At 51.5% G+C, this 24873-nt stretch overlaps 8 protein-coding genes across 8 annotated transcripts; 3 read left to right on the forward strand and 5 right to left on the reverse strand.

The window, feature by feature from the left end:
• Positions 1 to 1497: 1497 nt before the first annotated feature.
• ASPVEDRAFT_80436 (uncharacterized protein) lies at positions 1498 to 2749 on the reverse strand (the record flags this gene model as incomplete). Its single annotated transcript, XM_040816860.1, has 2 exons — positions 1498 to 2535; positions 2585 to 2749. The coding sequence occupies 2 exons, from the start codon at positions 2747 to 2749 to the stop codon at positions 1498 to 1500; spliced, it is 1203 nt and encodes a 400-aa protein (XP_040664567.1).
• Positions 2750 to 4734: 1985 nt separating this feature from the next.
• Positions 4735 to 7603, reverse strand: ASPVEDRAFT_80437 (uncharacterized protein; the record flags this gene model as incomplete). Its single annotated transcript, XM_040816861.1, has 5 exons — positions 4735 to 6140; positions 6191 to 6452; positions 6505 to 6960; positions 7011 to 7122; positions 7173 to 7603. The coding sequence occupies 5 exons, from the start codon at positions 7601 to 7603 to the stop codon at positions 4735 to 4737; spliced, it is 2667 nt and encodes an 888-aa protein (XP_040664568.1).
• Positions 7604 to 8079: 476 nt separating this feature from the next.
• On the forward strand, positions 8080 to 9151 carry ASPVEDRAFT_25657 (isopenicillin N synthase family dioxygenase; the record flags this gene model as incomplete). Its single annotated transcript, XM_040809803.1, has 3 exons — positions 8080 to 8241; positions 8279 to 8428; positions 8474 to 9151. 3 exons carry the CDS (start codon positions 8080 to 8082, stop codon positions 9149 to 9151), a joined length of 990 nt encoding a protein of 329 aa, XP_040664569.1.
• A 195-nt stretch (positions 9152 to 9346) lies between these two features.
• Positions 9347 to 13252, reverse strand: ASPVEDRAFT_80439 (DUF3433 domain-containing protein; the record flags this gene model as incomplete). The annotated part of the gene is made up of 2 exons (XM_040816862.1): positions 9347 to 13143; positions 13201 to 13252. 2 exons carry the CDS (start codon positions 13250 to 13252, stop codon positions 9347 to 9349), a joined length of 3849 nt encoding a protein of 1282 aa, XP_040664570.1.
• Positions 13253 to 16953: 3701 nt separating this feature from the next.
• On the forward strand, positions 16954 to 17809 carry ASPVEDRAFT_25659 (basic helix-loop-helix domain-containing protein; the record flags this gene model as incomplete). Its single annotated transcript, XM_040809804.1, has 2 exons — positions 16954 to 17086; positions 17139 to 17809. The coding sequence occupies 2 exons, from the start codon at positions 16954 to 16956 to the stop codon at positions 17807 to 17809; spliced, it is 804 nt and encodes a 267-aa protein (XP_040664571.1).
• Positions 17810 to 19004: 1195 nt separating this feature from the next.
• Positions 19005 to 20180, reverse strand: ASPVEDRAFT_38310 (uncharacterized protein). Its single transcript, XM_040811672.1, has one exon. It carries the CDS (start codon positions 20090 to 20092, stop codon positions 19061 to 19063), a length of 1032 nt encoding a protein of 343 aa, XP_040664572.1. The 5' UTR covers positions 20093 to 20180; the 3' UTR covers positions 19005 to 19060.
• A 583-nt stretch (positions 20181 to 20763) lies between these two features.
• Positions 20764 to 21941, forward strand: ASPVEDRAFT_38311 (putative short chain oxidoreductase/dehydrogenase). Its single transcript, XM_040811673.1, has 2 exons — positions 20764 to 21110; positions 21177 to 21941. Exons 1-2 carry the CDS (start codon positions 20824 to 20826, stop codon positions 21739 to 21741), a joined length of 852 nt encoding a protein of 283 aa, XP_040664573.1. The 5' UTR covers positions 20764 to 20823; the 3' UTR covers positions 21742 to 21941.
• ASPVEDRAFT_38312 (putative hydrolase) lies at positions 21939 to 24559 on the reverse strand. Its single transcript, XM_040811674.1, has 8 exons — positions 23995 to 24559; positions 23725 to 23947; positions 23494 to 23678; positions 23039 to 23442; positions 22811 to 22987; positions 22624 to 22764; positions 22402 to 22532; positions 21939 to 22337 (listed from the first exon to the last, which is right to left on the reverse strand). Exons 1-8 carry the CDS (start codon positions 24290 to 24292, stop codon positions 22058 to 22060), a joined length of 1839 nt encoding a protein of 612 aa, XP_040664574.1. The 5' UTR covers positions 24293 to 24559; the 3' UTR covers positions 21939 to 22057.
• Positions 24560 to 24873: the final 314 nt, after the last annotated feature.

A 24873-nucleotide genomic window follows, 5' to 3' on the forward strand; every position in this document is an offset into this window, starting at 1 on the left:
TGGGTTTGGGTCCAGGAGGCTGTTGATCAGGATTGCAATGGAGATGTTGGGGAAGCTGAAGGAGCCTGGGAAGTTATGAGTTAGATAGTGCAACGTAGACAGTGTAGGACTTGACGAACCGATGTTAAACGCTGCAGAGATTAGCTTTAGCTTGTATACTAAAGGGGATGTACGTACGATATCCTAGGATCTGCCATTTGGCAGTCTGGGCCACTCGCTCCATGCCATGCTCTGCCATCACAGCCGCCGTATGCCGGCCCAGACCAAGGGTGACGGCGTACGAGACCAGCGCTGCAGCAATAATACTCAAGCCCTGGATCTGTCAGTGCCATACCAAACAGAATTGCAAAGACATACCGTCGAGAAGAAGATAAAAAAGTCATCCCACCCAAGCCTCCTCACCATATGGCGGGCAGTCACCTTCAAGCCCACCGTCCCGATGGCGATCCCAGTAAAGACCCAGCCGACGACATTGACCTCCACGGCCCGGCTCTCGCTGAAGTCGACATCCGTCTTTAAGCCTGCCATGGTATTTGCCGTGGACAGTGATAGTGACAGTGGACGGCGGTGGATGCCAGCCGGGGAAAGGCTCCAGATATACCAGCATGAATCCAAGGATCGCAAGCAAAAGCAAAAAGTACGAGCCGTCGTATTTCGATTTAGATAGACACGCCCTCCTTGCAGCCGCCGTCATATTTCTTTTTCAGATCCAGTTCCCGCCCGTCCAGCCTGCAGAATCCAACTAGCCATGCACAGGTACCAACGGGCCAACCGCCAACAGTGCGTGAGTGGGGGAAGCAGACATTGAAACACCGAAGAAGGAGCCAATAAGCCAAAGATCACACAGGATAAGCACAGGGGCACCGTCCCGACAAAGCTAAAGTAGGGCAAACTCAAATCCAAGCAATGCCTGGTTGTTATTTGGCTTGCCCGACCTGTCACAGATTAGTTCTCCAGTCGGCTCCATAGTGGCCCATAATTACCCTCTTCCGCGGTCCGTTGGCCTGTCTAGACTGGAAATGGGCGCGATAGGCATTTGTTTTCGCGACTGACCCGGCCATGCTGGGTCTTGAGTCGGGAGAGGCGAGTCAGTCACTGCTTGACTCTACAGTCTACACTGCTTGATTCTACACCTGAGTTAAGTGCTATCCCTTCTTCGACTACTCACACCGATTAAAGTCTAACTTTGTATAACCTGACGTTACATCTGCCGCCTATCATGTCATGTCAGTGTGATATGTATCCGATGTTCATCTGCAGTAGAAAGCTTGCTCGCTTCAACAGGAAGCCAGGGACAATCCAACTCCACAAGCTGCAGATGACGAATGATGAATATCGCTAGACAGTTGGAGATTATCGTGTTGCACAGAATCCTGCAATCCTTCATCTCGCCTCGAGCAGTCCCCCGCTTGTAACAGTGGCGGAAATCGGGATCCATCAGCACAGCACAGCCATACAGTTAATATTGAATGAATATAGACATACTCTCGTATACAATTAAGCTAATTCCGCCTCAATCAAGCTCTCCGCAACACCCGGATACGTATAGACCCTCACAACACGCAGCCCAGCCTGCCCCAGGATATCCCTCCACTCCTTCTCCGTCCTCTCCCGCACCGCAAAATGCGCCAGCATCATCAAGTCCATATTCGTCGCCGCCAGCGTCGGCCGCTCCTCACTAACTACAATCTCATTTAGCAGCACCCGCGAGTATCCCTTCTTCAGCGCAGGGACAAGGTTCTGCAGGATCTTCACCCCGTCCTCGTCGCTCCAGTCGTGCAGGATCGAGTGCAGGCTGTAGGCCCGCGCGCTGACGATTGGCTGCGGGGTGAAGAAGTCGTGGGCTTGTGCTTCGAAGGAGCGCGAGGTGGAGTCTGTGGATTCGAGCACGCCGGCTATGACGGGCTCGCGGTCCTGCAGGATTACTCGGCCGGGGTGGGCTTTGTGCTCGGATGTGAAGGAGGCGACGTCGTGTCCGCGTCCGCCGCCGACGTCTACGAGGAGTACGTCTGAGGATGTAGAGTCGAAGCCATCGATGAGGCGTTCGGGGACGGGGTAGAAGCCCGGGTCGTACCAGTTTGCTTTTCCGGCGCGGTAGGCGCTCATGAAGGAGTCGAAGTGTTGGAGATTCGGCGGGTTTGCGACCAGCCATTCGAAGAAGGGGAGGGAGGTGTTGTGGGCTTGCTGGAAGGGGCCGTCGAGGGAGCCCAGCTCGGGGGACTTGTAGGCGCGCTGTTGGAAGTGGGTTGGGAAGTTGTTGAAGGAGGGTCTGGCGGTGTCGTAGCAGAAGCTGATGCTGTGCTGGTAGTTCTCTTCGGCGAGGCCGTTGGAGAGGCTGGTTGCGTGGAAGGCGCCGTCTTTGAAGGAGAGAAGGTTCATGGCGACGAGGTGTCTGGCCAGACGCTCGAGGAGGAGGACATCGATGCCGGTCTTGGAGGAGAGCGCGGTGCTGGTGATGCCTGCATCGCCGGCTTGCTTGATATGCTGGAAGAGCTGCGTGTCGACGGCCATGCGGATGATGGCGGACTGCGCAGGCTGCAGCAGTCTATTAATACAGTCTCAATGAGTGAATGCAGGTACATACCTCTGCCCAGAAGGTGCGCTGCAGGAACTCGGAGGGGATCTCGAGTTGCGTCACCAGAGCTCGCCCGAGATCAATCAGGGCTTCGCGCGAGCCGGCTTCATTGCTCTCAAAGGCTTTTCCGGTGGCAGCAAGGCCTTCGAGGATAGCAGATACGGGGGCAGACATGGTCTAGCAAAGGTATACACGAACAACAGGGTGTCAGGAACAAGACTGAGACTGAACAACTCTTAAGACAGAGCCCCTCCAGCGGCAGGCCCAGCTGCACTGAGTTCGATGGACGCATGGCCCTCGCAGCACTAGCACGACGAGAGTAGCACTGGCGTAAGCTTTGACTCTGATACCGTGGAGATCAGTCCTCATCGCGAGTCAGTCAGAAAGAAGGCAGCGGTTGCGCTGCCAAATGCGCTCCACTTTCACGCAATACGAGCGTCTCACAGCGTCCGAACTTGCCAGGATCACACTAGCTGCTTAGTCTCTTACACTGGCCTTCTTCAATCAGCGATCTGGTAGTTCATTACCAGATCAAGCCTGACTTTGAGTTCGTGGCCACTCGCCCTTCTCCATCTCGCCGTTGCGGGCGAAAGTTTAACAGCGGAAGGTTGAACGATGTTATGATATTATGCTATTTGACACTCTGATACTGTTCAGTTGACTGCCCAGAGCTCACAGATTAACAGTGACCAGTCACCATTGCAGCTAATCTCACCATCTTGGGTTATTGCTCCATGCGTTCGTCCCCTGACTCGGTGTCGCGATTTGAGATTCGATTGCGATGGTGCAGGACGGCGTCAGTCCAAGTGGGCCAATTCGCCAGTGGGGAAGAGAGCAGCGTATTTTCTTTTCATTTGCTGTTCTTCTCAGCGTCTGTCAGGCGGGCCGGCGGTGCTTCCCGGTTTCCAATAATTTGTCAATCAGTGTTGGCATCCATATCTGTCTGGAGACTCCGTATGGATGCTCTGTATAAAACCATACATTCACAACTCTTCATAACTATCTCAAATAATAGATCATGAATACACGTGTACAGCCTACAGACTAGCGAGGCAGTGCAGCCACGCCAATGCCCCTAAGTCTGCTAAACCTGCTAAATCTGGCCCCAACCGTCTGTGCCGTGCTGAATCCACAGCCGGAGCGAGCCCGAAGCCCGACCGTGATGGCAGAGAAGCTTCTTCAGTGCAGTCCCAATTCCAAGGAGTCGGAAACAATCTGGTGGCGGTGTGAGATATTGCGCATCTGATGGCCAATGTTATGCGCCAGTCCCATCGCCACCCGACCCGATCGCCATAGGGATATGACACATCAAATCCTCAACCACGATTGATGACTCGCGGATACTCTGCCATTAGCTCAAGGATTCCCGAATCGAGGTGACATTTCTGTCGTTTACAATATGCTACGGTAGGTCTGGACTGTACGTCATCAAGTCGCATTCTAGCACCGGTCATATCATGAACGACTGAAATCCAAAGTTAAATCATTCAATCGGGGCTTTATCCAGTGGTTATAGTAATAATCTCACAAAATTTGCTGTCGGATTATACTCGACCCTTGCGTGGTGTTGCAATATGCAGGTAGATCTATGAGGCGTCGCTGAAGACTCGATATGTCACAACTCTATCAACTTGCCACATCGCTGAGCATATCGGGGCAAGATACGCTTGGATGGTAACTATAAATTGATTGGCATTGTATACAAAGGTTTAATGTGGACAGTACCAAGTTCAAGTGCATCCAAGCATCTGTAACCACCTTCCAAATACTATGGTATATCCATAGGATAATCAATAATAGTCCGCTGCTAAGTAATGAGCCTGGCCCCGGTGGCCGTCTTGAACGTTGAACGCATGCAGCTATCTAGGTCTACTGCTCGTAAGCTAGAATTCTAGTTGCAGTGGCACTTGTGCGTTGGTGCTGCATCTCGGATACGTTGGGGTTGGCAGTGGAAAAAAGACCAGCAGCTCCAAGTACACGTAGCTGGCTAGGGCTACGACAGTTATTGAAAGACTAAAGCAAAGAATCCGGAAAGAAAAGAAGCTTGAGGAAATCTGGCTATTCAAAGTAATCATAACTGAATCCTGCTTCACATACAACATGAGACGCCATATAGAATTGCAACGGTCAGCCACCAGATCTATTCCTAAGAACGTCAACTAAGTTTCCAACACACTCGGCCTCAGTATACTGCACATGGAATCATCAGTGATACTATCTCCATGCTTCTCGAGGTAGTCGCTCATCCGATCACACCAGTGTTTCTGGATATACTCCCACAATGGAATCTCTAATGCATTATACTCGCGCTGCAATTCCACAACCAGGTCCTCGAGCTCTTCTATCGTGTATCTCTCTTCATCGCGAATTTCTGTGGCCTCTTTTTCGTCGAACGGATCCAAGGTCGTGGTCCGCCAGTCCTTTCCTCCTATATGCCAGCAAGTATGAGTGAGCCCAAGGTCCGTGAAAGTCAGGAGCCGGATAATGTCGTATGAAGTTCGAGGTTCTATTTGCAGCTTAGTCAAAAAAGCCTCATAAAGTGTGCTTAGCGACTTTCGGACTGTTGTGTTGGTCTCTGTCCTAAACATTACATAAAGGGCGATATTCGTGGCAAAGCACAAGAACATCGATAGGGAGCCGTTCGGTACTGAACAGAAGCACTGAGCTTCATTTGTGCTTTTGGATCCCAGGAGTTGCTGGAAGAGAAAGCTCTTCATGGTGAGGAGAGAGCATAATTCAGCAAGCCTGGTATCCCAATTGTCGGCGGGGGAATTCCCATAATATCCCGTCAGAAATCGCATTGTCGCGGTCACAATATTAAAGATGACTAGACTGCGGGCCGATATTCCATTGCTTTGGCAGACGGCGTCGAGGCTCGCACCCTTGTTGACTAGCCACGGGATCCTCTCGAGAGCATTCTGGATGCTGTACAGCGAAAAGCCATGTGTGTTGGCTTGCATTAGGGGCGTGTATCCATGACTATCAGGTGCGTCCACGTCCCTAAAGCCAGCCTGGTACAGCCGCTCCATTTGGTCTGGACGCAGTTCAAATTCACAAAATACAGGATGTGTATTATAGTATCTGAACCATGGGTCGATGGGGATCCCACGCGATTCCAGTTCAAGAACAATGCACTGCGCCTTTCGGTCAGGGAGGTGGCCATTTTGCAGTTCAAGCTTCAGTTGGACATGTGGTGGTAAAGATTTGGCAAGCATTAAAAGGTGCTTTCCTTTGGAAACGAGGTCCTGGATCAGGATGTCCTCCATTGGCTTTGACTTGGACATAGGTATGAGGTAGCTCTCGGCGACAGCTCCAATATCCACAAAAGCCTGTGCAGATTCAATGGAATCACGCCATATTGCTGTCTGAAGCAAATAATTCTTCTTCGATGTTGGTATCTCGCCACCGGCCTCGTGGAGAATGCGGATTCCGTCTGCCCAGTAAGAGCAGAGCTCATACAACTTACTTAGCTTTTGCTGGTCGTCTCTGGCGAGTTCCAAATGGTGTTTCAACTGGTTCTTGGAATGTGACAGGACAGCTTCAGCAGCATCGGACACGTAGAATGCTGGCAGCTGTCAGAATAGACCGGGTCTAGGCAGGCAACAGACGACATACCTTCTCTATTATGGGACCAGAGATGCTCCACCATCCTTATACTTTTGGAGAATTGTAAATGAGTGCCTGTCAACACAGCACCAAGCTCTAGGAAACGTAGGACATGTTTTCCCGTGTCATCCCCATTAGAAATGGCGACATCCATTGCAAGGTGACCCCATGTGTTTTCTTCGTTTATGGGACAACCGGCTTCAACAAGGTACTTTATTAGATTCCACGCGGGGGCCCCTGTATTGTACCCAAAGTATTCAAAACTTGCAGTCTACAACATTTAGTTTGGCGACATCCACAACAATATGTGCCGTAGAACGTACATGCAACAAGGTCTCGCCATCCGCAGTCCTATCAAAGGGAGTTGCGCGGCCTTGATCGAAGAGCTGTTGTAGCTCCTGCACAACCATGTTAAAATGACTTGCAATCTCTTCAGCCGTCGCGGCCCATTCCGGCCAATTTCTCATAAGCTCGAATGCGGGGGAATCATCGGGGACAATCGCGTGGAAATGAAGAGTTGGGCTGATCGAGAGCCCATTCGCCCTCTTTGAGATGGATATTGCTGCCTCAATCGAGAGTCCAAACCAGGAGCTGGTAAAGGTAAAGCTCTTCGACTGTGTTTTTGTGTGCGTGAAATGCTTATGCCGTGGGCACTTCCGACGAATTTCCATTCCATGACCGAAGCGTGTCATATTATTTGAGCACACGCACGGCATACTGTATGATTGTCTCGAAACTTGCTGTTGTTGAGGTTCTGGCGTGTTTCGAATTGCCAATTCCTAGTATAGTCAGATCAAGTTTCAATATTTAACCAGCACCTAGGACATACCATCCTGCCCATGTCCATACCAAGCTGGCCTGTTCGCACCAGCACCAAGCTTTCCACTCGTTCTATGAGTTCTGTCTGCTTACTGAGGGCTGATACATGCTGGATTTGTAGGCTAGGCTTGTATCAGTATCAATGTCCAACTCACAGAAGATATGACCCTACGTGAGTAATGCTGTGTGGAGATTCATCTGCAACCCTTGTAATATCTCAACTGTATCAATGAGAGAGTTCTTCTTCAAAGGGAATGCGGCCTTCTTAGCAGTGGCGCGCAGTTTATCGCTCAAACCATTACTCGACGACGCCATAGACAAGTTCGCAACTCGTTTGTTGATCTTCGTAATCCAGGTTTCATTTTGCAGGACTTTTTCTCGTATATCGCTGGCAATTTTGGGATGAACTCCATCGGTCTCTTTTAGAAGAGTATTGATCTGTTGGAGTGTGGATGAGAGACCACCAGCCTTCAACGCGATCGACTCGATCTGATCATCGGCGCCGTGGAAATCATCGCAGTACTTCACGATGAGCTTGCAGCTTTCTATACCAAGCGAAAGAATTCCGGCCACACTTGCAGCGATAGAAAAAGGGTCGGCCATATCCGTTGTGATGGTTGAGAGTGGAGGATGCTGTTGAGGATGATGACGGCGGGGTTCGCCATATAAAGACTGGAAGGCGCAAGGCTGAGGATCAGTTTGCATAGCCTCGTCGTCTTTTGTTATCAAATCATCACGCGATTAATAGCCTCGGACTCAGCCTTGCAGTGTCCAGGTCAGGTTATTGGGCAGGAAGGACAGCCAGTTAGACCACTGCATCTATACAGGGATCCATTACTTTGGCGTCGGGAGTTTGTCCAGTACTCTCGTACTTTCTGGAGTTCATAGGGCCTGTCTATACAGAAATGCGGTCAATACTCTCGCGGTCCTCTGGGATTCCCCATCGTACGACATCGTGCATTAGTGCTGCTTGACGACCCGCAGTCTTATGTCTCGGCTCCCGATGGCGTGGCTGGCGATTGATAAGGCCGATGTGCCGCTGATATCCCTTTTTCTTCTTTATCTCATATCCTTCTACAATGGACATTCCCATACTCGACTTCTCCGAATTCGCCAGTGGCAGCCAGAGCCAGCAGGATGACTTCTGCAAGCGTCTCTATGCCTCGCTGTCCTCTTTAGGGTTCGTCAAGATCAGGAACCACAGCATCCCAGATGCTGTCCTTGATCAGGTCTTTGACTGGGTGAGTAGCAAGCACAATACCAAAGCTAGACTAACAGACCCAGAGCAAAGGCTTCTTCGGCATGCCGCTCGAAGACAAGATGCAAGCCGCCCACCCCGAGAAGCCAAACCCCCATCGAGGCTGGAGCTGCGTCGGACAAGAGAAGCTCTCCGTCATCAGACAGGGAAAAGCCGTATTCGACCTCAAGGTACCTCTCAATCCAATAAAGACGTGCTACCACTAACCCATCCAGGAATCCTTCGATCAAGGCCCCGCCAATGACACGCTCTATCCAAACATCTTCCCCCCAGAAAACACCCTCCCCGGCTTCCGTTCCTTCATGGAATCCTTCTACACGCACTGCCAAACACTACACCTCAGTCTCCTCTCGGCAATCGCCCTCTCCCTCTCTCTCGACCCGACCTTCTTCATCCCCCGCTGCGGCACAAACAGCTCCGAACTCCGCCTAAACCACTACCCGGCAACCAAGGCGTCCCTGCTCGAAAACGGCGAGAAGATGCGCATATCCTCGCACACCGACTTCGGGACAATCACCCTGCTCTTCCAGGATGAGGTCGGGGGGCTGGAGGTTGAGTCGCAGGAGCGGGACGGCGTGTATATCCCCGTCCTCCCGTCCGCGGCCGGGCGAGATATGATCGTCAATGTCGGCGACTGTCTGCAGCGGTGGACGAATGATCGGCTACGGTCGGCGAATCACCGGGTGACGCTGCCGGTTGGGATGAAGGATTCTGCTACTTCTACAGTAATTGAGGTGCCGGACCGCTACTCGATTGCGTACTTTGGGAAGCCAGACCGCGAGGCCCTGGTTGCTGCGATACCGGAGTTGGTGGGGGAGGGCGAGCAGCTGCGGTATGAGGGTGCGATGACGGCGTGGGAGTATAACCAGTCCAGACTGCTGCAGACTTACTAGGTCCCTCCAATTAAGAGGAGTGCCGTGGCTACTGTGCCGGTGCAGGTGCAGGATTGGAAGGGCGAACTGGCGGTCAAGAGGGACGATAATCAGATAACAGCTGTGGTGGGGACCTGTTGGACTAGAGTGCGTAATAATAATACTATCCAAGTTTTGCTATGTAAAACATTTCTATTATATACAGTTGGCGTCATGTCACGTAGTTCGCGAGTCCTGCTCACGAATCTCATTTGTTTCAGGCGCTGGTGCGTCTGGAGGTGCTGCGGAATAGTCGGGAGGAGGTGTATCCGGAAGACTCGCCTCCGGCGGCGTCGTCTCTATCGGTGAGCCTCGATTCTCGACAACAGTGAGCTCGATCTCGTCTGGTGGCTTTCCGGCTGCGGGCGTCGAGTCCGGTGCTACCTCACCCGCTGTTATTGTCTTGGTAGCAGCCACCGGCGGCTCCTCATCCACAGCGTACCTCCACACATTGTCATCGCGCAGAAACTGGCGGAATCCATACCGCTTTTTCAGTCGTTCTAGATGCGTCTGGCGCTGGTTGTTGGTCCAGCCATAAGTGCCGTCAAAGTCGTGGATCATTTGGCTGTTGGCAATCCACGGGATCACTGACCCGATGGAGCGCGGAATTCGAGGCCCCTTGAACCTACCGCGACGAGTGCCGAAAACAATCAACACAATCACGGTGTCGAGCCCAATTATGGTCATCGCAATGATAAGCGACGACACTGACGGCTCCATGCGCCATGCACTCCATATAACGGTGGCGTTTTCGGCTGGGATGGGTTCGTCGAGCGACAAAAGATAGGTATCCCGCCATAGCGAAAAGTATGTTCCGTACACCCATTGGTATACAGTTTGCGAAAGGTTCGTCAGATGGGCTGCGTCAATGTGCGTAATGGGTGACACATCCCGCTTATAGAGAAGTGCCACAAGAAAACCAGCCCAATCGTAAGACGAAATATAGCCGGTGTCTGAACCCGATTGCTGTCCGAAGAAGCTTTGTGGAATAGCAGCAAAGACTTTATTGAACTGGCCAAGACTAATTGTGGCATTGTCGTACATCCGCCCGGATGTTATCGCAGTACCAGGGACGACAAAACTATCGGTTATTTGGCCTTTGGAATCAAATGTGATTGAGAAGTTTCTCAACGTGATGTCCGGTTCACACTGCAAAGCGACCGTATTGTTAGGGGTAACCCCAGACGCCGCAGTATAATTCCACCGTCCTACGATCAGCAACGTAGATGTTTGGCAGATGTCGTTTTCATCCGTGGCAATCGGAGAGTAGAAGTTGATTGACAGAGAATATCTATCGCTTTGGTCACGGGGCGGTGTCATTTTCACCCTGCACTCCTCCTCTGGCTGCTTCGACGGATGGTAGGTCCAGTACGGGCCATCTTCAAGATGAATCATATTTTCGGGAATGGACAAGGGCCAGCAATCGAGATCAGCTCCGACTCCCAACGTCGTTGCGCTGTAGGACGATTCCTGGTCACCATCGTAGATCATAATAGGCGCGAATGAGTGGTTTGTGCTTGTCCAGGGAAGCAACGGGACCCCACTGGTAATGCTGGTTTGGATCAGATCATATTCAGTAAAGTCCGCCGCAAAGTCGTCTTGGCAAAACACAGAATGACTGTAGTTTGCATACAGCGAGTCTGTCCCAGTTTCTGACTGGGTTAACTGCTGCGTGAACAGCCCACCAGCAACCGCGGTCAGTATTGTGTTGGAGATGCAAGCAATTGAGATCAAGACGAGTAGGACATGGCGGTTCTTGGCGGCTTTTGGTAAAACGGTCCACGGATTTTGACAGGAATAATTCATGGTCAAGGAACTGCTCACGGTGGCCATACCATGCTGGAGATGAACCCATGGTTCCAGAATGCTCAAATTCCGATGAATAGACGTGCAGAGCGCGCCAACCGCTGAAGCAACGACGGACGGGAGGAAGGAAAGCACAACTTGAAGGAAACTCGAACTCGACTGGTTCAAGTGTTGAAAGCCACCGTCCTTGGCGAGGGAGGATGCGGCCAGGCTCATCAGGACAATCACCGCGGCAAGGAGCAGGAATTCAAGGACGAAGATCGGAATGATCAGGAAATGGGGTCTCGGGTCCGCCCGAACTCGCATTTGATCGTCCAACTGCACGGGATTGCCGTCGACGGTCACAATCTCAAGGCGACTCCCGAGTGGACTGTGGTACCATTTCAGCCGGCAGTCACCCAAAAGGCGACGAATCTGGCGTGTCGAGTACTGATGGAAACCGGAATGCGGGTTGGCCAGAACATTGCCCATACCAAATACGTCGGTCAGCATACTGCACATCGCTCCAATGGAACCCGGGTCACTCTGGAGGATGTTCGGTCGCTTGTGGTAGTAGCGTAGCATGATGAGGGTGAGAACGACGCCGACTCCGAGAATGGCCTCGGCGCAGCGCGCAACAACTGAGACTACTGCAAGAGCGACTTGCCGCGTGGAACGAACCGCCGGGGTGGTTGAGGGTGCAACGTCAGGATTGAACAGGCGGGTCATCGTAAGAATAAATGTTTGCTTCACTCCCCTCGTAACTTTGGCCATGAATTCATCCAAGTTCATGGCCTCGGATGTGTCCAAAACAATAACTGGGTCGAGATCTCCGACGTACTGGCTGATGACGGGTAGCTCGGTTACCATGCGGTCTCTGGTGGTTTCGTTGGTTTCGAAGAAGAGGATATCGCTAGTATACATGGATCGATGGCCGAGAAAACTTTGGAACGCGTCGATGTTAAATTTCTCCTGGGTAAGTTCCCGTATGGTTTCATTGAACAGCTTGGCGCTGGTTATTGAACTGTTAGCGTGCATCGTGATCTCCGCTTCACCCTGGTAGTATTCAATGTTGCAAGCAAACATAGTGGCGGACGATGTGAGGCGATCTCCCGCATTGGTGATGGTGTCGGAACCAAAAGAGGAGGCATTGATGGTCAAAACAACACCGTAAAGGTCAATAGAATCACATCCATCCGGAGTGAACGATTTCTCTGCATCGGTGAACGGATTGTTGGACCAGGTCGGTTCCCAATATCGGGTTTGAAGATAATCGGTCTTTTCAAAGAGAACGTTATCATAAGAAAAGTCCAAGGTGCACTCCTCGCCCAGGCCGGTAATCTGTACGTTATCGACATCCCAGTATAGCCAAGGGCCCACGTCCTCCGACCGGTTCATGAAAACTGGAAAGTCGGCGTCGGAGAATAGGTCCTGGCAGTCGAGTTGGGTCCAATAAATAGTCTGGTTGAGTGTCCATACGGTGCTTTCTCGGCGGTCGTCCGAAGGAATCTGGACCGGTGCGACGGAAAATTCCCCTGAACGAGTCTGTTGGAGGTCCGCAGAGTCCGTAAAATACACGTCGAAGTTGTTGCTTTCGGAATCTTCCTGCACGGAAAACCAGCGTGCCTGGCCAGGCAGATCCACAAGCTGAGACCAGGTCATCATTGATTCCTCCGAGATCGTAGTCACTTCTCGTAATTCGAGAAGAGAACTCTCCAATGCAGGGTGGAATATGCGAATGAGAAGCGTAACCAGTGAGACCGACAATACCAACCAATGGCGACGTTTCGCAGAGGTGATTGGCGTGATAAAACTCTGGCCGAAATTGTAATTGATGAACAAGACCGTCGCAGGGCACCCATCTGGGCGAGACATTTGAAAATAGGGCTCCAGGCGCAGCACATCAAAATCAATGAACGACCATAGTATAGCAAGGACGAGGGCGATGATAACGGGGACATAGTTGTAGGCAAACGATTCGACATGGGAAAGGTCATCGGTATCCATAAAGAAACGAAGTCCTCCGGTCCGTTCACTATATTGTCGCAAAGCTTCAAGCACTACTAACAAACATAGCATAATACAAGCGATGAAGGAGAGGTAGGTGGGGCGTAGGGGGATGGGACGCCATCCCGTCGGATGGGCCGGTCGGGCATTCTGAGGAGAGCCGCGGGCAGCCCAGTATTGGTCTAGGGAGAGGAGAGCAGTCAGTTTCTGTCTGGATGAGGGAGATGCTAATGGCGTACCTTTGATGTGCAAATAGACGTTATACAAATTGTGTCGCCGGTCTCCAGACATGGTCTGGTCGCATGCTCCGCTGGACGAAAGATAACGGGGACCCTCCCCCAAGACTCACGCCTGTGTTGGATTCAGGAACAACGGTATCATGGTAATATTCGGTGAAAGGGTGAAGTCAAGTCCCGCATGACGAATTTCAGACGCGGTTCGGGATGGCGAGGCGCACCAGGCGATGGAGAGGGGTCGGATAGGGACGAGGTTCGATGGTGAGAATCTGCGAGATGGTGACAGCCAACGGTGCCAGACGCCTCGAGTCTTTCAGGGATCGTGGCGGTGTCCGCGTGGAAAGCCTCAGGCCAGGCCGCCAGGGACTGCCGCTGCATTCCACTGGTTCCCGAGGCGGGGCGCCAAGGTTGACTTCACCTGTTTGGGTATAGACTTTCCCGCAATTTGCTCTTAATTGGCGAGCCCAGCCGGGAGCTCCCCCTCCCGAGCCAATAAGTGGCTAGATGACGCAGCCTCTGATACACGACGTGACGTAAGTTACAGTTCAGACAATCAAAAAACAAAGAGTTGTACGTAATATTGGTACGGTCCAGTAATTCCGTCGATCGTCAGACCCTGACAATTAACCTCGTGGCTGAGCTCTGCAACACCATAAGTGGCAGACAGACATCTGTAGTTACAAGTAAAGCTGATGGTATCACCCCGTCTAGCCAATATCAGGATCACCAATTTAGCATATATTTTATGCTGCCGCCGCAGTCCAATTCTCGTCCTGTATAGACAACTGGGATATGGCCTATTTCCTGTGGGTTGTGGTGATTATATATAACATTGTACACGTTGTTTCGAAGGGTACTAAGTTCTAAATTCTAAATATTTCGTTCGGTCTGACCTTTATCGATTGGATAATTCTTATCCATGATGAATTGGCGATCTCATCAACCCATTGACGAAATATATATTGGCACATTTGATATATAACCAATATATATCGAGATTGGGGAATACCATTCAACACATATAATCATTACGTGGTCACATTTGGCTGTGCTTCTACATTGCTTATAATAAACGATACAAAGGGATAGCTAACACTGAGTGGTGCCTCCTGGCCGAAAGTACTTCCACAATAGCAATACTGATCAACTACAAAAAAATAACTGGCGTTTAGATATCCTTTGTATTGCCTCATGCGCCATATTAGGATACGAATGACCTGTGTTTCCATGCATGGGAAGTAATTATCCTGTGTATAGACAGGATCATCTACTAGAACTGTTCCTCGTACACAAAGAATTTTACAAAAGTAGTATCAATTGAACCGTAGATTTCAGTAGAGCAGCACTTGTAAACAACTGACCACGCCCTCAACAAGGACATAATCGGACAGAATCCTTTTCACATCCGGTTGATGCTGTACGCAATCTTGATGGTGCAAGTTTGTCGTGAGCGTTGCTTGTTCCTTCCCACCCTCACTCACCCATCAAAAATTCTGGCCTCCTGCCACTCCTTTCTGATCAAGGTTAGTACTCACCTTTGAAGGAACGAAGTTTTACAAGTCACATATCCTAATATTGGTAGACCCTAAGATCAGCCGGATAGAAGGCTAGACGGGTAGAAGGCCAGAAGACGATCCATGACAGAACTATTGCCAAAATATCGCTATTCTGCCTGGAAACAAGGGATCAATGGATCATCGCAAATGAGATGGCTGCGATGTGTCATTCTGTCAAAAAATTAGCCATGGCAAGTTGCCACGAGTCCGCGACGCTCGTTGTTTGACATGTTGCTGGAGATTCGGGGGTTTAGCCGTTCGGATACGAGTCTGGAACAACAACATTGCTTTTTCCAGGATGTATCTACTCCGCTCTCGCTTGGGGGCCAAAAGGTGATGAGTTCAGCAGTTGTGCAGACTGTTTGTTATTGCTTAATGCTGTGAACATTTGTCGTTCAGGTTTTCGGTTTGGTACATTATGGAGGGGTATTCCGGCGTTGTCTGATATTCAGGAACTAGACAAACTGTTTGTTTATCTTGATTTGATAGAATTATCATTTTCAGCTGGAGTTCGTAACTCGTATCCGGGGTGGCAACCGGTGAACGTTGAGATGGCAATCGACACAGGGATGGCAAGGTCTCGACTGAGAGGACCCTCCAACCACTGAGACTGTTGAAAATATCTTGCATGAGGCAGGTCATCCGATGAGCATCGGAGATGAGAAACTGAAGGCCAAAATAAAAACCCCAAAAGGAAAGCCGCCGAAGGGAATGACTCGCGAGTCGCGAACCATGGCCGTGAAGAGTGTTCCCCCAGACTCAACGACTCGATAAATTGCTGAGCTTAATTTGAAGATGCGCTGCGAACACGAACATCAAGTGAAGCTTGGGCTAGAAATTCCAATTGTTCGGCGGAGCAATATCCCGAAATAGTATTTCGGAAAGGGGCGCCGCCATCTGGGGGACTGGCCCTCCCCTGGCCCTGGGCATAGATTAGCCCTGGAGCCTGACAATCCCGATCGAACGGTGGAGCTGGGATGGACCAGATGAGCGCATCGCCAGAGGGCTTGACCAAACGGTCGTCGATCAGCATTCGGAACACGAGACTCCTGAAGACTGAAGCCCTAACTCCTGCAGCAAACAGGGCGATCTGGGACTCATGGGAGGGGCAGACAGGCAGAAAACCAAGGAGCGTGATGTGACTGGCAGGAACAAACTTTATGGCATCTTATTCCGCACCCGCAATGTCCGCGATCTGCTGTGTTGGGAGTCTGGAGGATATACGGGAATACGCGGATTGCATCGCAACCACTTCCTAATGAGGAAAAAGGCGTTTGGCAGGGGATGGTCCAGACATCCTGGAGAGCTCTCACCACCGCCAACTCCACTTAATTTCCCAAGCTCGATTGGCCCAGAAATCCGCCGGCTTATTTTAGTGCACGTTGGTGGTGCCTTGGCTCTCCCAGCACTGGACTGCGTCCGAATCGACCGACATCACTTTGCATACCCCGGCCAATGACCGCTGCAAGAGTCCAGAATTGACAAGCAACGGAAGTGATCAGCCAGCTCAGGTGAATCCCTCTCATCAGTGGATTCCAAATCCGCATTTCCTGACCCGTGCAGGACTGGGCCCAGACGGCGGCGGACATCCGGCTGGCGGATCGCGTGGATCCTTTTGGTGCAAGCAGATTGAATTGGACGGTGATCGCTGGGATCGAATATCTCAAACATGCCCCCTGTTTCCGCGATGAGGCTTTCCCTTGGTCATAAAAGTCCCCGTTTGCATCTGGCAGGTGTCTCCCGAGTCCCCTCGTTACAGGAGACCTGACTCCGTCGTCGATCATCGAGCTGCTACTTTTTCCTTCTTTGGACTGGTTCGAGTCAGATCGAATATTTTGTGAGCCCTCAAAGGGCTGAGCCTCGTTCTGCCCCGCAAATTCGCTGGTGGACTCAGTTAAATGAGCATCGCAGGCACTCGACCTTTATCTGGATGATCTGAGACGGCCAATCTCCTCTTATACTGAAAAATTCCTGATTGGGCATGTCGATTGTCTCTGAGGAAAATTTGGAACTTGTTCCACTTTAACCTTTGGTGGGCTTGTTTTGCTTCTTTGACGTCAGTTTATATACCCTGGTGATTGCCGCAGTTCCCCCCCAAAGGTATTAAACGTGAGAATTGTCCCACTCTCTTGAATATACCTTAAATACCTGCTCCACTACTCGCGAGTCAAGCTGCAAGTGCCGGCTGGATACTGTCGCCATGGCCTCTGCTTTGGAATCAGATTATCAACACTCGTCCCAGTACGCTGCGGAACAAAGCCCTGACTACGGAGAGGCACCTTACACACCACCGCCACAATATTATATGATCCCCAGTGGAGGGTGTGCTCAAGGTTCGTTGTCTAAGCTGTCTCTCAACTTACAAGCCCAACTAACAGATCACAGCTGTCCCATTCGCTCCATACTTTCCACAAAACCATATCCTCAACTCTATACAACATGTTACTAACGAATACGACTGCTTTGTGAACGGCGTCGTCAGCGACGTATTGATCAGTGTTGATGACGGATCCGGCTATAAACCACGATACGACGAAAAGCTACTACACACGGGTCCTTACGCGGTCCCCCAGAGCAACCTGATGTGGGGGTCAGACGTATCCTTTGGGCCCAACGGCTACCACCCAAGCCCCCCTCCAGAAGTCCAGCTCGACAGAGAGCCAGCTCCTTTATACGGAATCCGTCCGTTACCACAACCTATCCCGACGCCAACACCCAAGATAGAACCCGAGCCGGAGCCGGAGCTCGAGCCCGAGATGATCCCACTAGACAGCCAGGAGCAGTCTCCCGAACTGGCGGAGCTGAACAGAGGAGGAATGCAAAAGATCACAGGAAAGAGGCGACGGAGACTACTGCATATCATCGCCGAGCGGAATCGACGGCTGCACCAGAATAAGATGTATGAGGAGCTTTACAGAATGGTTCCGGGGCTGGAGAACAGCTCACGGTCGACGAAGAGGGAGGTGTTGATGCGGACTGCGGACTGGCTGGAGGACATGGTCGAGGGGAACAAGAAGCTGCAACAGCAGCTAAAACATCTCCCTCCACGCCGTTGAGGCGCACAAGTAATTGATGAGCCCCTGGCAGGGAGCATGATGAAATGGCCGAGATTCCCTTCTTACGGATGTGCTGGTTCACTACGATTGTCTTTGTATTCTAGCATGCGGAAGATACCACAACCACTACCTAATCATATTTACTGATAATGACCTGATTCCTAACCATGAAAAAACCAAATTAAAGACCCTCGGTAGCGGAGGACATGTGTCAGCCACGTTCTGCAGTCTCCGCCAGGCACCCTAGACCGAGCTCGACCATGACTCGTCCCGATCGACGCGTAACAGCGGTCCCTCCTACCCACATAATTATTATATCTGGGGTATCGTGAATGCGGGGGTGTTTGCTAACCAGAACCTGATCCTACGCAATCCTTCCTATCCAAGGCAGGACGTGCACCACAGAACCTGCAGTAACTTGCATATCACCACACACCACGAAAACAAACAGGATCACGAACCCTCGGTAACAGGATTTCGGAACCCCTCCCGGAATGGCCCCGGGGCCTTGCGTGCGCTCACTGATAGTCTGCTGCGGACAACGACCGACGGTCCGAAACCAAAACTCCAATGACAACGCATCGCGTACTCAGTTCCTGGTGCAAAGAAGATCGGGGTCCGTGCGGGATCTTTCCCTTAAGAGGCAAAAATGGAAATCAACGGTAGAAACCTTAATATGAAATAACTTTGGCGTCTCCAAATGGCGGCTCGTCTCGTATTAGCGAGTTGATCGGCTCACATGTCCTCCGAGGCTGTTCTAGTCGCGTCCACGGAATTTCTGTTTCTAGAAGTTGGGGTACATGAATCTATTCAGCATTATCAATTTCTGGAATGGTCGCTTTGAGATCTGGGGTATGGTTATGACAAATTGAGGTGCAGGCTTGGTGTCGTATTAATATGCCTAGGAAGAGGTCTACATGAAAGCACAGAAGATAATAACTAAAGCACTTTCCCATTCTATCTGATCGGGACTACTGGTATGAGATTCCTGCAACTATGCGTCGTGACAGTAGAATGTACGGTACAGCCTACGCCTTGGAAATTGGCCATTTACCGAAGGATAAGAACGAGGCTGGTGAAGTTAATCCACGTCTCTATTGAGCGACCATTATGAATATTATAAATGCGAGTCCTGTTGTCCTGCAAGAAAGTGTAGAAAAGGCCATTATGAGAGTTGGCATTCCTATAATACTAAGTTTGTGTAATATTAAGTTAATAGAACGATACTTGTCTAGATCTTCAATATCAACATCACCCAGCAGTTCTCAACCTCTTGCGCTCAAAGAATAACCGTCGAAGGTATTCCTCATCACAAGCCTCTCCCTTCATACTGGCCAACAGCGTATCACCCAATTGGTCTGAATATGCATCAAGATTCGAGGCCAACGGCCAAATACACCGTAGCTGAACCTGCTTCCTGTAGTGCACGTCGTAATTATCCACTGGCCCAATCTGGACAAACCGTACACTGACACCAGGAATACAAAGTCCATTCAACGGCCGCACAGAATCAAGCCAGTTCAGAAATTTAGAATCCAGCTCCAACTCCCTCAGTCCAGTACAGCGCTGTAGAAGCGCCCAGCACGGCCCCAGCTCCTCAATCTCCATGAAGGTGGTTACCGGCGCACGAAAGCTAATCGACCTAATCATCGCCCGCTTCTCACTAGGAATCTCCTCCAAGAACTCAGATAGCACCCGCCCACGTTCAAAGGCAAAGGTATTCTCCTTCCAGAAAAGGGGAGACGCTTCTTCATATATCCTTCGGTTCGCGAGTAACCAACCGAGTCCGTCGTGGCGCGCACAGAGACAATTCACACCCGTTAGAACGGGGCTCCTCTCATGCCCAAACCAGAGCTGCATGTCTGGGTAGCAGTCGTCGCAGAAGTAAGGGTTCGTCTTGGGACGCGCCCACTGGCTGCGCGCTGGGCTATCGGATGTTCGGTGCATGTGGCAGTGGCCCCATGGTTCTGGGCGGCAGTTTGCGCAGCGTAGGACTGTCTGTGTGTTGCGGAATGTGTATGAGTGGCTGGTGATGAAGGCGTGGCCGTCGCAGGTGTCCTTGTGGCGGAGGTTGTATTTGCATGGCCGGACGAGGATTTGGCGGTGGATTTCTAGGCGGAGTTCCCCTGGGAGCGCGAAGAGGTGGTCAAGAAATGAGGATTTGGGTTTGCTCAGGTTAGGCTTTTGGATGTACTTGTGGTTGTGGTTGCGGTGCTTGGGCCTCTGGCGTAACCGTTGAGCTGGGTCGCGCGAGAATGGGGTTTGAATAGACACTTCAGCCATGGAGTAGTATCTAGTTGTAAGTGATGTTTGCTTGATAGTGTTTACGGATGCCTCTGGGTCTGCTGTACTTTATTAATGAGGTGGCTCGTATAGCCGCCCATTGAATCATTATGGACGATCGCAGTCTGTCGTGGTTGTGAGGCTATGTATAAAGTCACAGCCAATAACAAGCAACCCAGTTGACAGCCATTCAAGGCTAATTCTATGATACGAGTCCTGTTGACTCATCCAGCTGCGCCTCAGAGCAGCCACGCAATTAAGGCAGTGGCTGGTGGGTTCTTGGACTGGCTTGCAGTAAGAAACACCAGAGAATTGTCAGGTGATGATAAGATGACCAAATATTTTCTATACTAAGCACAGCCTTGTTTGTTTGAATGATGGTCCTCGTCGAGTTATGGTTATGGTGCGTGTATATAACATCTTTATGCAGTGGAATAAAAGGGCGGGGCAAGGCGGGCCGGAACTGCAGACAATCCATCCAATGACTTTGTGCCGTTATACAAACAACAAGACAAACACCATGTGCCTTCAAAAGCCACGCACCAAATACGCATACGCAGTCCATGAAGTCATGAATGGCACGGAGATAATCGGCATATTTCCGCACAATTTACGAGCTCTTTAACTCCCCACTAACTCCTACTTCCGCTTCGCACCCGAGTATGCCCTAGTATATAAACCGTGGCTGCCTCCATTAACTAACCAACCCAGTTATAACAATAATCGGCAAAATGTCAATTTGGTTCATCACCGGCGCATCCTCCGGATTCGGGCTGGACCTGGCCCTACTCGCCCTAGAATCCGGCCACAAGGTCATAGGGACGGTGCGGAACGCAAGCAGAGCATCCGCTGCCGTATCGGCAATCAAGGCCAAGGGCGGCGAGGTCCTCGAACTGGACGTCACAAAGGCCGAGAGTATCCCCGGAGTCGTGGAGCAGGCGAACGCAATCTATGGCGGGATTGACGTTCTTGTTAACAATGCGGGATATTCCCTTCTTGGGGCCGTGGAGGATATGAAGTACGCCCCACCTAAAATCTACCTGAGGAATTTGTATGGAAGAGAATGCAGTGCTGACCAGAACAGAGAGGAAGAAGTAAAACTGCAAATGGAGACGAATTTCTTCGGTCCATTCCGACTGATCAAGGCGTTTCTGCCGACCCTCCGGTCCCGCGGGAATACCACCATTGTCAATATCAGCAGTATAGCAGGCCAGGATGCACAGCCAACATGCGGTCTGTACGCGGCATCCAAGTTCGCGCTCGAGGGACTATCCGAGGCTCTATCTCGTGAAGTCGCCGCATTCGATATCTCCGTCTTGATCGTTGAACCGGGTGCGTTCCGGACGAATTTCCTATCCGCGGCGCAGCCTACCGAGACGTCGCTTTCGGAGCCGTATAAGGGCGGGATTGTTGAGACTGTGTTGGGGAAGTTTGACGCTGCGCAGGGGAAGCAACGAGGTGATCCGGTCAAGGCGGTTAGGAGGGTGTTTGAGGTTGTGACGGGGACAGGGCAGGCTGGGGGGTTGAAGGGGAAGATATTGAGACTACCGCTGGGACCGGACTGTGTTGAGCGGATTGAGGCGAAGATGGGGAGGCTGCAGAGTGATTGGGATACGACGAGAGAGGTTGCTCTAGGGACGGACCTTTGATAGCATACATGCATAGAGGATCGAAACTGGCCCAACTATGATCTCACTTGGCTAGACCTCTATTAGGAATTAGTGGCGATGGTAAATATGATTTTTACAAGACCATTAATGCTTGTCTCTTGTGGCTTTCCCAGTGTGATATACGGACAGCCACTCCATACAAGCAGTCACAACTACACAATATGATAATATCAGCCCTCTGAGCTAAAGGTCCAGTAAAAATAATAAATTCATAAAGAAGTCTCAAATATCCACATCAAAGCAACAAAATATCGAAGAAAAGGCCAAAGATGGCAAGATACCCCCCATACCACTTCTAAGCCCTTCCCCGAGCAGCGCTATACAAGCTCTCAATATCATCCCTCCACTGCTTCTCATCCACCCTCTTGACCCGACGGTCATAAGTAATCAGCCCGTTAACTTCACCCTCTACATCCGTCGTCTGCGTCCAGACGGCGCCGCTGCACGCGAACCTCTGGATCTGCTCGCGCAGCTCACTAAGAAGGAACCGACTGCGGTAGTTCCAGACTTCGAGCGTTTCGTCGATTTCATATGTCTCTGGGATACTGTCGATGGCTTGCTGGACGTTCCAGAGGCTGTTTAATCAGCATTAGTATTTACATTACTTCTTTTCTTGAGGGGGATGGCGGGGGGACGTACTGCTCAATAGACACGTTATGCCCAATCCCCCCGAATTCACCCTGCAGCGCAATGCGCTTGGGATCGTAGGGGCTGGACAGCGAGGACCAGTATGGCGTCCCGCATTGCGCGTTGGCGTAGTGGTGGTTATCCTGCAACGGTCAGTATCTGAAACATCCGACCCGTCTCCGTACTTATAGACGGGACTCGACAGGTTTTACTTAGAGGGGGAACTAGACATACACTAAAGTCGCCCGCGCCGTGGTCGTACCATCCCGTCACAGCGTTGATCAGACGGGTTGGGTCAAGGTTTCTGACTCGCTCTGTGAGGCCGTATTCAGGTTCGCCGTTGTCGAGCTGGCCCCAGCCTTCGTTGTAGATTACCTGGCATGTGTTAGAGAATGGGAGTATGTTTCTAATAGAGACGTACCCAGGAGAAGATGCTAGGGTGGCTCTTGAGCTGGTTGATCATGAGCTCGAGCTGGCGGCCAAACTCCGCCTGCTGTGCCGCGTCGGGCTGCCGCTGCGGCATAGACGGCATGTCCTGGATGACGAGGAGTCCGAGCTCGTCAGCGGCGCGGTAGAAGAGGCCGGGCTCGATTTTGATCTGGTATGCCATTAGTATCCATTGAGCACCATCAGATATCAAGGAACATACATGCTTCCGAACCATGTTGAACCCCAGGTCCTTGAGAACCTTGAGGTCGTAAACCATTGCCTCGCGAGTCGGAGGCATATGCAGCCCATCAGGCCAGTAGCCCTGGTCCAGCGTGCCAAAGACGAATGTGAACTCGCCGTTGAGCAGAGGGCGCTCGACCCCATTAACATTGCCTCTGGAGACGGTGCGGAAACCAGTGTAGCTCGACACCGTGTCCTTGCCCAGGGTCACGGTGAGGTTGTACAGGTTTGGCGTGTCGGGAGACCAGACCTTGACGTCGTCGACGGTGAATGTGAACTGCTGGTTTGCGGTCCCTGTGTGAGAGGCGATTTCCTCGTCTCCATTGAGGACTTTGATGTCTACGGAGGCGTCTTTGCCGGTCTCGCTGTGGACCGTTACGGTGACTGAGATTGTTAGATAGTAGACTAATTGGGTAGAATGGAAAGAGAACGCACCCTCGCCGTCCATGTCGGCAGCGACGTCTAGACGTGAAATGCGCTCTGCTGGCGCGGATTCGAGCCAGACGCTCTGCCAGATACCGCTGCACGGAGTGTAGAAGATGTGCGAGGGGTTCAGCGTCTGCTTGCCCACAGGGACCATGGTGCCCTGGGCGTCTGTAGGGTCGTAAACAAAGACCAGCCTGTCATGTTAAAACATGTACAAACACATATGGAGTAGGTACGTACAGCTCATTGGCGGCGTCAAAGTTGATATACTTGGTCACATCAACGGTGAACTCGAAGTATCCTCCGCGGTGGAAGGCAGCCTCCTGGCCGTTGACAAACACCGTGGCCTCATTGTCCACTGCTCCAAAGTTGAGCAGCACGCTGTCCCCGTCCCAGTCCTTCGGGACGGTGAAGTTGGTGGACAGCCATGAGTAGACTGTGCTGTTTGCGTTTCCTTGCAGGCCTGCTCTAGTTAGACAGAGTCTAGATACTGTACTGGTAGGGTCATACCCGAAAGACCACTCTCCAGACACGACGGCACCAGGACCTCAGTGTCGAGGGATTGTCCGAACGGCGGTGTATCCACCGCGCCAGGACCCCCTGCATTCCGATACTCCCACACGCCGTTCAGATTCTTCCACAGCGACCGCTGCATCTGAGGCCGGGGATACTCCGGCCAGGGGTTTGTGCCGACCTCCTCGGTCCAGTCCGTGGTCAACGGCGGAGTCTGGAGGGCGTATGGAGTGGCAGCAGCGGCGAGGCCGGCCACGGCCAGCGAGAGGAAGACGGCTCTAGCAAGAGGAGGCATTGTGTGGCATTCCTCGGGGGTCTTCCGTCTCGTTCTTACAAGTCACATCAGGCAGTGACCGGCTACATGTCCGCTCTTTATACCCTCCTGCACCCCCACACCTGGAGCTTTTCTTTATTGTGTTAAAATTGTCGGCTCCGCCGAGGCAGAGTGGGCTCTAGGCAAGCATTCTTGTCTGCTTGTCGGATTGCCCAGAGGAGACCCAGGCGGTATAGACCGGTGAGAACCAGCACAAGACACGAGACACCTTCCTATCCAAGCCCGCCCCCGCACTGCAGTAGTATTCGCATACATCTAAATCACAGCCTAGCGTGTCTGCAGGCGCTATGATTGACGGACAATGACTCTTGGCCATCTAGCGCGTGGACCCCGCGTGGTGGTCGGCAGTCAGCGCCCTGGGTCGTGTGGCGAGCAGACAAAAAAGCCTCCCTGTCGATCATGAGGAGAAAAGTGCGCCCGTTACTGGCACACGCCCAGGAACAAGCAAAGATCCGTAAGATTACGCTGAGACATTTTCATTTTCCATTTTCCATATTTCCACATTGCTGGAAGGGGACAAAGAATGTGTTTCCTCCGTGCCG

This window comes from Aspergillus versicolor (assembly GCF_001890125.1).
Source record: "Aspergillus versicolor CBS 583.65 unplaced genomic scaffold ASPVEscaffold_2, whole genome shotgun sequence".
Classification (NCBI taxonomy): Eukaryota; Fungi; Ascomycota; class Eurotiomycetes; order Eurotiales; family Aspergillaceae; genus Aspergillus; species Aspergillus versicolor.